General features: G+C 44.5%; 1 protein-coding gene across 1 annotated transcript in view; it reads left to right on the top strand.

Moving 5' to 3' along the window:
• Wwc2 (WW and C2 domain containing 2) overlaps positions 1–12,792 on the top strand; it is a 166,222-nt gene that overhangs the window by 135,234 nt on the left and 18,196 nt on the right. The window contains exons 15-18 of the mRNA XM_028757662.1: positions 2,987–3,179; positions 5,391–5,552; positions 9,052–9,182; positions 11,355–11,538. Coding sequence (XP_028613495.1) covers positions 2,987–3,179; positions 5,391–5,552; positions 9,052–9,182; positions 11,355–11,538 — 670 coding nt within the window. The remainder of the gene's footprint in view (positions 1–2,986; positions 3,180–5,390; positions 5,553–9,051; positions 9,183–11,354; positions 11,539–12,792) is intronic.

Consider the following 12,792-nt stretch of genomic DNA (forward strand, 5'->3'; position numbering starts at 1 on the left):
CCTCCCTCCTTCCCTCCCTTCCTTCCTTAATTATTTTTATGAGTATGAATGTATGAATGTTTGCCTACATATATGTCTGTGCACCATGTGTGTTCCTGGTGTCCAAGGAGTCACTGTGTGAGTGCTGGAAACCAAGCACGGGTCCTCCACAGGAGCAGAAAATGCTTTTACCTGTGGAGCCATCTCCCCAGGCTCCCTTCTTACACACCTGAGTTCTTCCTCAGCTACCCCAGTGACAGTCACCCTCAGCTCACAGGAGGTCCTAGGCCACCAGTGACAGTCACCCGTACCTCATGGGAGGCCCTAGGCCTTCCTAAGCCCCGAGGAGAGCTCAGGAGCAGTGGCTCTCAGCCAGCTGGTGTGTTGCATATGCTTCTGTTACAGCAGCATGTAGTCACAGTTGCTTGTCTAATTGGTCTGAACTTTCCTGAGATGCAGCAACATTTTCTTAACTTAATGCATAAGCCTGAATGCTGACACTCCAGAAGTATCAACCGTACGCAATACTCTGCAGTGTTCTGCAGCTCCAAGACTCTGAGAGGTTTTTGTTTTGACTTTATTTTCCTTCCTTCCTTCCTTCCTTCCTTCCTTCCTTCCTTCCTTCCTCCCTCCCTCCCTCCCTCCCTGCCTCCCTCCCTCCCTCCCTCTCTCCCTCCCTCCCTTCCTTCCTTTCTTCCCTTTTTTAATTTCTCTTTTCCATCCTTTCTTTTTTCCAATTTTACACTTCATTATTTAAAAAGTTACAAAGAAAAAATATCATTAACCAAAATTCACCAGACCCAAAGACTCTGTGATGTGACAGCACCTGGGAGCTTCACTCTGGGTTATATTTTCCATATCAAATATGTATCTTATGATATATTTTCATTTCCCAACACCAGAAATGAAAGCTCCACAGCAGAGTCAGGACTTCTGTCTTCTTCGTAAGTCGTGTTCACTGGCCACAGTTAGCCCCTCCTCTCCCATTCCTACTTAGCCTTTCTTGTTTACCTTTCTGCCTTTTCGACTGTACCACATAGATATGTGTTTCATATACACATGTTCTGCTGGGTCGATCCTACATGTCAGTGAAAACATGAGCGGTTTCTGACAGTGAATGACTTAGTGCTAGACATTGTAAGTCTATCCACTCTCCTGAAAATGTTGAGACTTTTTCTTATATAAAATAAGTACTATTTATCTCTAAAGGAAAATGCTTTTAGTTTTTTGAGACAAAATCTCATGTGTTCCAAGCTAGCCTCAAACACCTGAGCCTCCTGTCTCCTTCTCCCAAGTGCTGGAATTGAGGCCATGGGCCACGGTGCCTGGCTCTAGAATTTCATTTTTCTACTAATTATGACAAATGTTGGTATTCAGCTGGTTGGTAACAGCCACTTTATTCCGGGACTGGCTCAGGTTTGCCTGGTTCTGGAGAGGTCTCTTCTGGCAGAGTGGGCCACACAGTGCCCTCGTCTGCTGTCCTTGTGCCCTACTTTTGTGGGGTGGTGGTGGGAGGGGATGGTTTTCCAAGACAGGGTTTTCTGGTTAGCCCTAGCTGTCCTGTAACTCACTCTGTAAACCAGGGTGATCTTGAACTCACAGATCTACCAGTCTCTACCTCCCAGGTGCTGAGCTAAAATTAAAGGTGTGTAACACTGCAAGCTGATGGAGGAGGAGGAAGAAGAGAAGGAGGAGGAGGGTTAATTTATTCTTATTTTAATGTGTACGGGTATTTTGCCTGCCTGCATGTATGTCTATGTATCACATGCATGCCAGAAGAGGGCGTTGGCTCTCCCAGAACTGGGTTACAGATAGTTGTGAGCTGCCTTGTAGGTGCTAGGAACTGAACAGGGTCCTCTGGAAAAGCAGCCAGCGCTCTTAATCACTGAGCCATCTCTGCAGGCCCTGCCTTCACTTCTGAAGCTCATCACCTCAGTCCTGTTTGATGTGGAAAGATTTTGAGATGAATCAATCAGAGGGATCTGGTATAGAGCAGCTGGAACCTGAAGGGACAGACATCCCTTCCTTCCGTTTGACTCTCTGACATGTTGCTTTTCTATGAAGAGAGAGGGGAAAAAAAATGCCCCTGCAGCCCTCTCGGGGCGCTGAGCCTTTCATCAGCCACCAGTGGATTTCTAGTGCTGGGTCTTTGTAATTAATGTTGATATAGAATAAAAAATAACATGGAATTTTCAACTATGGGATTGAATTTACAGATTTTTTTCCTAACTAGAAAGAAAAAACTGACATATTTTAGAATATAAGTTAGACAAGAGTATGAATTGAAAGGGGGAGGTTTCGTGGATTTCTCTTTCTGGAATTAGGAGGGAAATACCTCAGGCTGCTTCTGGGAACTGTGAGTGTTCATGGAGCGTCAGATTCGCTCCCTGAGGAGTGCTGGAGTCACTGCTGTCTCACACTTTGCTCTGCATCTGCGCAGCATGAGATCCTCTGAGAGTAAGTCTGTCACAGCTGCGCCTTCAGAGATACAAGACAATGATATTTTTGAACCGCAACTTCATCTGTTTCCCATCTTGTTAACAGTATGCTCCTTAGCCTTTCTTTTTCTCTGTAGGGTAATATATTCCATTCCTAGGGTTGCTCATCAACAGTCTCAGTTTGGTGCTCAGAATGAGGGTTCTTGGGAGAACATCTCTCGAATCCACGTTAGTATGTCCCCACCTTCTCCAGCTCAGAAGCAGCTTACCTCTGAGTTGATGGACGCAGGGAGGTCCGTCCTACGTCCTTCTCCTTGTTTTCCCATAGTGCCTTTCCTGTAGTTTCATGGTGATAGGAGGCTGGGTTTTTCGTGTTCAGGGGCCCAGTGGGCACGGGTGGGTTAGGAGCAGTGTCTGCAGCTAAGCTAGGACCCGTCATGGCACTTTCATCTGATAACACTCTCTGCATTCCCTCATTGTCTCTCTTTTGTAGTTAATTGCAAATGATAGCTGCGAATCCACTGTAATTGACATGCCCGTGAGACTCATTCCGTGCTTATTCTTGACAGGTATTTTAGGGTTGCTGTGCTTCCCTCCTCGGCGGATGTCAGCTGTCTATTTCGAACAAAAGTCCACCCACCCACTGAATCTGTACTGTACAATGATGTGTTCAGGGTGGCCATTTCTCAGGCAGCCCTTCAACAGAAGACGCTGAGAGTCGATCTCTGCTCAGTCAGTAAACACCGCAGGGAGGAATGCCTGGTAGGCACTGTCACCATAATCCTAATCACTCTCACATAACACCATGGGCCCTGTTCTGCAAAGCCTTTCTCTACTTCCACTTTACCAACAATGGCTACAGCTCTTTTTTTTTTTTTTTTTTTTTTTTTTTTTTTTTAATGTTTATTTCTTTATTTGGGAATGGGCACTGGTGTGTATATGTGCCAGGGCACGGATGTGACGGTGAAAGGAAGTCATTCTCTCCTTCACCACATAGGTTCTGAGGATAAAGCACAAAGCACAAGTCATCCGGCTTGGTGGCAAGCACTTTTGCCCGCTGAGCCATCTCGCCAGCCCTGGTTTGTTTGTTTGTTTCTAGAATGTTTTTCCTCTTGTTCCAGATTTTTAAACTCTGCTTATAAATTCTAGTGTTCTGTAGAGCTTGTCTTTTCGTTCTTGTTCTCTGAGTGTGGAAGACCTTTTGCCTCTGCTGTGGCCAGTGGAGCGAGTTTGCACTTTCCAGTGCTGTGCTTCGGTGGCTGGCGTGCCCTCTGTGTTAAGCTCCTTCAGGCCTGGAACAATATCATGGAAGTTTTATGATGGAAAATTCAGTTACCTCCATTTTCTGATACATACCTGCCCACACTGGGCTATGCGCCTAGATGCTGGAGCTGGATAGCAAACTGTCCCGTCCCTAATTCATTGATTCAAACTGAATTAAGTAGACAGGTGGTGGCGGCAGCAATGCACTTCTTTAATCCCAGTACTCAAGAGGCAGAGGCAGGGGATCTCTGTGAGTTTGAGGACAGTGTGGTCTACAAAGCAAGTTCCAGTACTACCAGGGCTATACAGAGAAACCCTCTGTCAAAAAAAAAAAAAAATACACAGACATACAAAACAAAGAAAAAAATTAAAACCAAGCAAGACACTAAGTGTGTGGTTTCTTTATTCATCCCCTTTGCCCTTCCACTGTATTAGACATGAGTTGTTACTGCTTGGAACAGTGAGACTCAACTCAGTAAGACTAACTGTATTTAGAATACTCTTGTGCACAGTTAGGTCATCATCTCCCTCTGGATGCCTGGCACAAATGGAGGCATCCAGCCAAGGCACACATGGTCAAAACCGCTGGGTTTGTGTGGTCCAGTGCAGGACGAGCACATATTTAATGATGAGCACAGGAAAAAGGACAAGAGTTTTCCCTTTTGTTGTTGTTGTTGTTTGTTTTTTTCTTTATTTGAAAAAACAATTCTATCTCATGATAAAATTAGAAAGAAACCAAGATGATTCTGTCTGGCCATTAAGCATCGTCAGTACAGTAGACACCATGTGTAGTATGTGTCAAAGGCTCCAGGAGACCTAATAGATACGTTAAGTAGTAGCCTTGAAGAACCAGTGCACTTGAGGTTAGACTCTGACTGTGAGTAGGTGGGATCTGAAGTTGATTTACTTTTCCTTTTTTTTTTTTTTTTAACATTCTAGTGACCCACAGATCCAAAGAAAACTTGCTAAATTATCATTCAAGAGCAAACTCAGCATCTCCGTCTTCAAGCTTCTTTATAATGGTGTTGTAGAATAATTAAGTCATTCTTCTGACATATTAAAAGGAATACTTTGGTTTCAACTTAGTCATTTATCTTTTTTTTTTCCTCTAAATTTAATTCCACATTCAGAAAAACCTGTGTGCTTAGTTATTGGAGAAGTTAGTTGGGAAATTTAACATTACAAAATAATCCCAGGAAGGGCAGTTCACTTGGGCATGGTCTCTTACCTAGCCAGAGCTGAAGATATAAACACGTCCAGATTTTAAAACCCACCAGTGCTGAAGAAGGGAGGTGGACCCGTGGATTAGGTGCCCTTGCACATACGTGAGTGCCTAGGTCTAGACCACAGCACCAGTGTAGAAGCAAGATTCAGTTATGCATGCCTTAACACCAGGACTGGGGGCTAGAGGCTTTGACTCCAGATTCAGTGAGAGACCCTGTCATTCCTAACTAAATAAACAAATAGTGTCTCAAAGTCATCCTCTGACCACTGCACACACATTCAAGAACGCACATGAGCACACACAGGTACATAAACACATGCACATGCATACACACACACACAAACACACACACAGCCAGTCCTTATGTGCAGTGGTGTGTTGCTTTAAGACAAGCTTCCTCAATTATTTCTTGTCTTTTCAGAGAACAAATACTAAGTTAAACATCTCATTTTTCTTTCTCCCTTCATTTCTTCCGTTTCCCGTAGGCTGGGACGCAGATCAGCCTGGCAGATTTACCATTTTCCAATGAGATTTTCATGCTGTGGTATAATTTGCTTCCTTCCAAGCAAATGCCTTGCAAGAAGAATGAAGAAGAAAACGAGCCTGGAGCTCAGTCAGAGCAGCCCACGCTTGACCCTCTAGACTTGGTGAGTCAGCGCTGGGAGGAGCAGCAGTGTGCCATGGGGCACAGCCCCTGTTTGTTCCCAGCATCACAGGAGAGACCATTTTCAGCTTAGATTCAAGTAGAACTTACCTCCCATAAAATACTTGAGGCTTTGTTGTTTAAATGGCCATGGAAACCTTTGATTTTAATTCATATTTTTGTTCATTAAGATCGTGTATTTGATGCCACATTTGAAACACTTTCATTTTGTAAATTGTCTGTTTTCAGTCTGGAGGCATGTTAGTTTTCCATCTTTAGCTATCAATATTCTTAAATATCTTTCTGTCCAAAAATTTGTTTTAACTAGTAGATGGTTTATTCCCTACTCACTGAGAAGTCTGCTGGAACACAAGGCTGGGCTCTCCTGTGGATGTCCCACGTTTGCTTGCCAGTCCTCAGTTGGTGCTTCCCCGAGCTAGGATCACGAGTGTTTCACTGCTGCTCCCAGACTTTGAGTTGTGCTGGGGATCAAGCTCAGGTCCTTGTGCACCGGAGGCACCTGACCGGCTGAGCCATCCCTCTGCCCTCAAATGATGAGCACCAAAGCAGTCCCTCCATCTCCATTTAGGAGAAATCTGAGAGAACATCAACACTAATTCCTTAGAAGTCTGGTCGGTCCACCCGCTACCTGGTCTTTGGTTGAAAATTCAATGTCTTTATTTGTTCCGACTCTCAGAATTTTGGTCTTGAATTTGTTTTGGTACCTGTCGTTTTAGGAACATCATTTCAACAAGATCATCAGTTAGCTCACATTTAACTGTTCCAGTGTTTTCTCATCACTGCGTTCATATCTGAAAGGTTGTAGAGATGTTCATCTGTTAAATGCTAGAGCTCTGGGCTCCTTCTCCAGCACCGTGTCAGCCTGGATGCTGCCATGCTTCCTGCCATGATGACAATACACTGTAGGGCAATGTAAACCAGGCCCAATTAAATGCTGTCCCTTATAAGAGTTGCCTTGGTCGTGGCGTCTCTTCACAGCAGTGAGAACCCACAGAGACTGTGACGGGAAGCGGTCCACCTGATAGCTGAGATGGTGTCCATCTGGCTGATGGGTTGATCTCCAGACTCTGGCTCTAAGTTGGGATATCTTTACTAATTATGTCAGATTCCTGGAGACAAGCACTAGCTCAGACTTGCTTCTTAAAGGAGCACAGTTAGCCGGCATTAATTTGTGAGTTAAGGTCCTTTGCACTTAGCTATTATTTAGGATGTGCCATTTCCTAAGGTTCTGTTGGCAGCGGCTGGATGATTAGATTTTTTGTAATCTCCCCTCCCACACCTGAGTGTTAAGGGTTCACTGGTTTGCTCTGATCGTGTGATTTATTCCTTCCTAGCTCTCCCATTCATTTGTTTCTCACATAAAATGTGTTTTTGTCAATAAGACTGTTTTCTTCCTCTATGTATAGTATTCCTCAGATTTCTGCCATGGTGCCATCTTAGTGAGGTTGTCGGGAATGCTTTTCTGTGTGTGTGTGTCTGTGTGTCTGTGTATATGTGCACGTATATGCGTTTGTGTGTTTTACTCTCTCACCAGTTTTGAGAGAGGACTGTGCTTAGCACAGCATGGTGTTACTCCTCTCAGGGTTTATGTCATTCTGGGTTTTCCTGAGTGTGGTTTGCTCACCAGAAGGCGGATGTTTCTGCCCTTGCATGCAGGTTGGCCTTTTTCCCTCACAGCTTTTCGTGGCTCTTCATTTTGTTTCGTGAGTGTTTCCCTTTGTGTGCACATATGTTGTATATGCATGTGTTCATTTGTGTGCAAGTTCCTGCACACTCACATGAGCATCCTTGTGCAGACCACGGGCAGCCTCGGCTGCCACTCTTCGTGTGCTTCTCACTTTGGTTGTGGAGACAGGACCTCACTGGCCTGGACTTTGCCCAGCTGTCCATATGGCCACACCTCCCCGGCACCCGTACTGCAGACGAGTGCTGCTGTGCCCAGGTCTTTTCACATGGGTTCAGAGAATCAAATTCAGGCCTCATGCATGCAAGGCAGCCAACCCTGGACCGTGCCATCGTCCCAGCCCTTCCTTGTATTGGTACCTTGGCTTAAGAGGGTTCCTTCTTTTCTGGCCTTGTCTGTTTGCAGTTCTAAATGCTTCTTGTGCTTGAGATCTAAAGGATTAATATTTTAAAAATAAAAATAAACAAGCCATAAGATGAACTAGAAAGTACTTTGTGCTTTGCCAGTGTATTTCCTGGCTGGAGCAGTGTGGTTTCTCCTGCTCCTCGTATTGTGGTTTTTCCCCATTGTTTTTCTAGTCAGACTCCACAGATTGTGGCAAGAAGGACTCTGTTAGTCCAAGTAGCTCAGCCAAGTCGAGCCGCTGTGCCTCCAGAGAAGTCTTGTGGCCAGGCAGTTTTCTGACTAACCTGTCTTAGCTGTTTGTCTTCTCTGTTGGTGGCTGTTTATCTTGACTTCTCTCCCATTCATGGGACATGGACTTGTAATCTGTCATCTTGCCACGGACCCATTCTAAAATGTTAAAGTGGTCCACACCCTTTCTCCTCCCACCGCTGGTAAGGTTCTCTTCTCCGACTTGCAGCAGCTGTACTCCTATGCACTGGTGCACTTTTCTTTGTGTTCCTGCTAGTAGAATAATCTGTAATTTCATCAGTTTTTCTTTAATATGCGAGTTGTAAAAGTTTAATTGCTGTCTCTGATAAACTGCAGTGTGTGAGTCACTTGTGGCTCTTCCTCTGTTGTCTGTTGTTTCTTTTGGCTTCCTACCATAGTGGCATGCTGGCTGTATCAAATGAGGGCCTGTAAAAGCGACAGCTGAAGTATTCTGGGGATGAGTTGATGCTCTTCTCGAAGTCAGATGACAACATGGGAAAGTTGCCTGCATCACCTGGGGGTTTTGAATTCCAAGTTTTCTCTCTCTAGAGCCCTTGGAGTCATGAGATGTCTGCTTGCTATTTAGGTTGCTAGCAGCTGGTTTTGGCTTTCTCTGTGTCTGGCTCTGTACAGATGCAGCTTAGGAAGGCAAAAGCCTGAACAGAAATGCCCTGGGTAATGTGATGTGGGCCCATCTCCCGCTCGGTCATGTCCTCCAGCCCCTCTTATGTGGACTGCCTCAGTCATTCTGCGCACCATGCTGGGCTTTTCACACTGTGGGCTGTGGGGCTGCCGTTCCAGGCAGCCCATCTGTTCAGCCTGCAGTCCTCATGCCTAGGTTGACAAATGCCTTTAGAGGAAACACTGGCAGTGACGGTCACCTCTCTTCTATCTTTGCTCTCCCTGGGACCTCAGCCCTCTAACATGACGGACGGCCCCTGACGGTCTTCTTGCTTGTAACATCTGGAGTCTGTGTTTGTTTTTGGTTTCATTTTGTTCAGTTTTCATATTTGTTCTCAGCAGGAGACCTGGGTCTGGTACAAGCTGCTTCTTCACAGCTGGAGATGTGAGTCTGCATCCGAGGAGTTTCTGAATCATATTTGGAGTGTCTGGTGTTAACTGCCATATGGTTTCCGTTCTGCAGGATGCCGTGTCAGCCTTACTTGCAAGAACTTCAGCTGAGCTGTTGGCTGTGGAACAAGAGCTGGCCCAAGAGGAGGAAGAAGAGGAGGAGGAAGGACTGAGGCCAAAGCAGCGGGGTCCAGGGGAAGATTGGTAAGCAGCAGCTGCCTTTCTCTGGGGGGCCGGGGCCATCCTTGGTTTCTCTAAGGGACTTTGGGAGCGAGCACTTTGTAGGCTCAGATCTTAGTCTGGAACTGTGTCGTCAGGGCGAGCTGCCTGAGCCTCTCCTTGTCATTGGAGTGTTAGAGGAAGGAATGGAGTGACTGGCAAAGTCAGGCCCTTGGCTGGGCTCCTTCTCCTGCTGCTGGTGACAACGCTACAGCGTTCTATGCATTTGCTTTTTTGTCTAAGCTGTTCATTTAGAAAGCATGAAGCCTTATTTACAGAGCAGTGGTCCTCAGCTTGTAGGTAGGGACCCCTGGAGTCTGAATGACCCTTTCACAGGGGTCCCTAAGACCATCAGAAAACACAGATATTAATGTTATGATTCATAATGGTATCAAAATTACAATTATGAAGTAGTAGCAGCAAATAATTTTCTAATTGGGGTCACCATAACATGAGGGACTGTATTAAAGGGCTGCAATATTAGGAAGGTTAAGAACCACTGCTATAGAATCATAAATGAGGTAAAATTGACTTAACCCCCCCCCCAAGTGTCATTCAGACAAAAGTTGTTATTACTATCTAGGTGTTATTAAAAGGTGTTATTACTATTGCTATTGCCCGTACTCGGGCAAAACTGTTATTACTATTGCAGTGTTGGTCTTAGGTTTCCTCCTCTGTGTCAGCAACTCATTCTTTAAGGATGCCAGGTCATGTGTGTCTGCATGTGAAGTGCTGTCTCCCAGGTGTCCACTGTATTCTAAAAAGAGGTTTTAGCTAATATCTCCATTTTGAGTAGCTTCCATATATAAATGACTTCAGATTAATTTTTATGAACAGTTGCTATACTGTTACGTGCAGTTGGGCTAATGTTAGCATGTAAGGTCTGCACTCAAGTTTATGTATATATACATACACGCAAAGATAAAACATGTTATAAATTCAGAGTGACAAGGAATGTCATAAATGTCAGCCACAGACATTTGTATGGAAGGACTACAGCAGTGGTGTACAAAGGCACAGGGACACAGTGGCTAAAGCCAGCGTGGGAGGGGCATCCATAATGTTTGCCCTAGTGTCTCTAAGCATCAAGTTTTTCTACCAACTCAAGGAATATACTTAGTGGGTTTAAAAGGGGGACTTTCAGTTCAGTGTAGTCATTGTTGGTTCTCTCTTGTGTTCCTTTGATGACCAGACATTTAATAACCAGTCTGTGTCAATCTGCCAATATGTCACCCATTCTGATTAAGGCTGAAAAGTCAGTGAAAAGGATTCTTTCTGGTCTTAGATCAGGAAACTCAGCAAAGCCTACCATGTTCTAAGCCTTTACAGTACTGCTAGGGTATACACTCTGTATAACCTGATCAAATACTTTAAAAATATTTTTTGATATTTTTATTTATTTTTATTTTATGTGTATGGTTGTTTTGTCTACATATACATGTGGTCCATGTGCATGCAGTTCCCTAAGAGGCCAGAAGAGGGTGTCTGATCCTCTGGACCTGGAGTTACAGAGGCTTGTGAACTGCTGCCCAGGAGCTGGGAACTAAGCCTGGGTCCTCTGGAAGAGCAGCTAATGCTCTTAAACACTGAGCCATGGGGTCATGGGGTCATGTTCTTGACACCACCCACATTCAGGTCCCTTTTGTTAAGGAGGAACAGGTGAGCCATGAGTCATCTGATAGCTTGATAACAAACCGTCTACACAACCCTGTGCCTACCTGACAATGAATCATTAGTAATAGGGAATCCTCAAGTCTGAGCTAAGAATAATCAACTGTCTTGTGATGAATTCTACAATGAATTGAATAATATCAAGTTATTTTATAGTGAATACCATGTTTTTACATGCTCAAGTTAAAATTTGTCTGTGGTCCTTGGATATTTCTGTTGAATATCTGGAGACTTGGTCAAGTTTCATAACCTTAACACTTTTGTAGTGGTGATTTTAGTGGTGATTTTGCTCTGGATTCCTGAAACTTACAATGAGAATCTATTTTTCTTGATCTACATAAAGAGCTTCCAACTGTCACAGTGTGTCTTTATTCACATGTCTGACTCAGTTTCTTCTCAGGTAAATGGATTACCACGCCTACTCATATGACATGGAGCTTGCCGGCCACACTGAAAATGACTTTGTTTTGTTCTGTTTCACTATAGCTTAATGATGCTAAGAGAGGCCTCTGATGAAACTGTGGCTGCAAAAGAGTCTGGGGTCCACTTGGCAGAGGGCAGTCGCTGCACAGAAGACCAGAGTCCATGCACTAGGGGTCCTGAGACAAGCCAGTGCAGGAAGGAGCATGCTGAAGACCCTGGTCAGCTCGCAACCGGAGTCCCTACCCTGGTACATGTGCTACACCTTCTAAATCAAAGCCACTGTGGGGGCCACCCAAGGGGTTATGTGTTTTCTCTTCTTCTTCTTTTTTTTTTAAATGAATTTTTTCCCTTCCCTTCTTCCTCTTGCTCCGGGCTCAGCTCCAGCCTAAAGTACACTGTTGCGTCGCTGTCTTCAGACACCCATACGAGAGCATCAGATCTCGTTACAGATGGTTGTGAACCACCATGTGGTTGCTGGGATTTGAACTCATGACTCATGAAGAGCAGTCGGTGCTCTTAACCGCTGAGCCATCTCACCAGCCCACTTGTTTTCTCTTCTAAATCAGGATTTGGGCCCCAAAACTGGCTGAAAGGCTTTTATAGGAATATCAGCACTCAGTATTGAAAGCACTTTACAATTTCACATGGCCCAGAAGATTAATTTTTCCCTTATACTTGGCAGAAACAATACTTACTCCTTGATATCTCTAAGTGTTCTGTGAATGCTTTTTAAAAGTATTGTCTGGGGCTTGAGATGTAGCTGAATTGGTACAATACTTACAGCCCTGGGTTCAATCCCCAGCACCACATGAATAGCACAGAGGGCACATCGCTATAATTCTGACACTTAGAAGATACAGGTAGAGGGTCATCAGCTGTGTAATAAGTTTATAGGTTGACCTGACATACAAGGCCCTATTTCCAAAACAACCAACCAATGACCCCCCCAAAAAATTAATAAATTAAAACAAATATTTTCTGATCAAGGTGTGGTGATTCCTGTAATCTTAACCTTCATGAGGCTGATGCAAGAGGATGGTGACTGTCAGGCCAGCCTGGACTCCATGGCAAGACTCTGTCTCAAATAAATATTGTTTCTATTATAGATAAATTAGGACACAGAGGCTACTTTATGATATCAAGTTGCAAAGTCTATTTCAGTATTAAACATGAAGTAAGAATTCAAAGTTCACCTTGGCTGCCTGGAGTTCTAGCAGAAACCAGTTCTGAAAGATGACATTGATTTGGTTAGGCCCAGTGTCTTAGTTGGGGTTTTCATTGCTATGAAGAGACACCATGACCAAGGCAATTCTTACAAAGGCAAACATTTAACTGGGGCTGCCTTACAGGTTCAGAAGTTCAATCCAGTATCATGCAGGCATGCATGATGCTGGAGAAGGAGCTGGAAGTTCTACATCTTGGTCCACAGGTAGCCAGGAAACTGACTTTCACAGGAGGAACTTGAGTATAGGCCCTCAAAGCCCACCCCCACAGTGATGCA

The sequence above is a fragment of the Grammomys surdaster genome, unplaced genomic scaffold (genome assembly GCF_004785775.1).
Source record: "Grammomys surdaster isolate TR1022 unplaced genomic scaffold, NIH_TR_1.0 126178, whole genome shotgun sequence".
Taxonomy (NCBI): Eukaryota; Metazoa; Chordata; class Mammalia; order Rodentia; family Muridae; genus Grammomys; species Grammomys surdaster.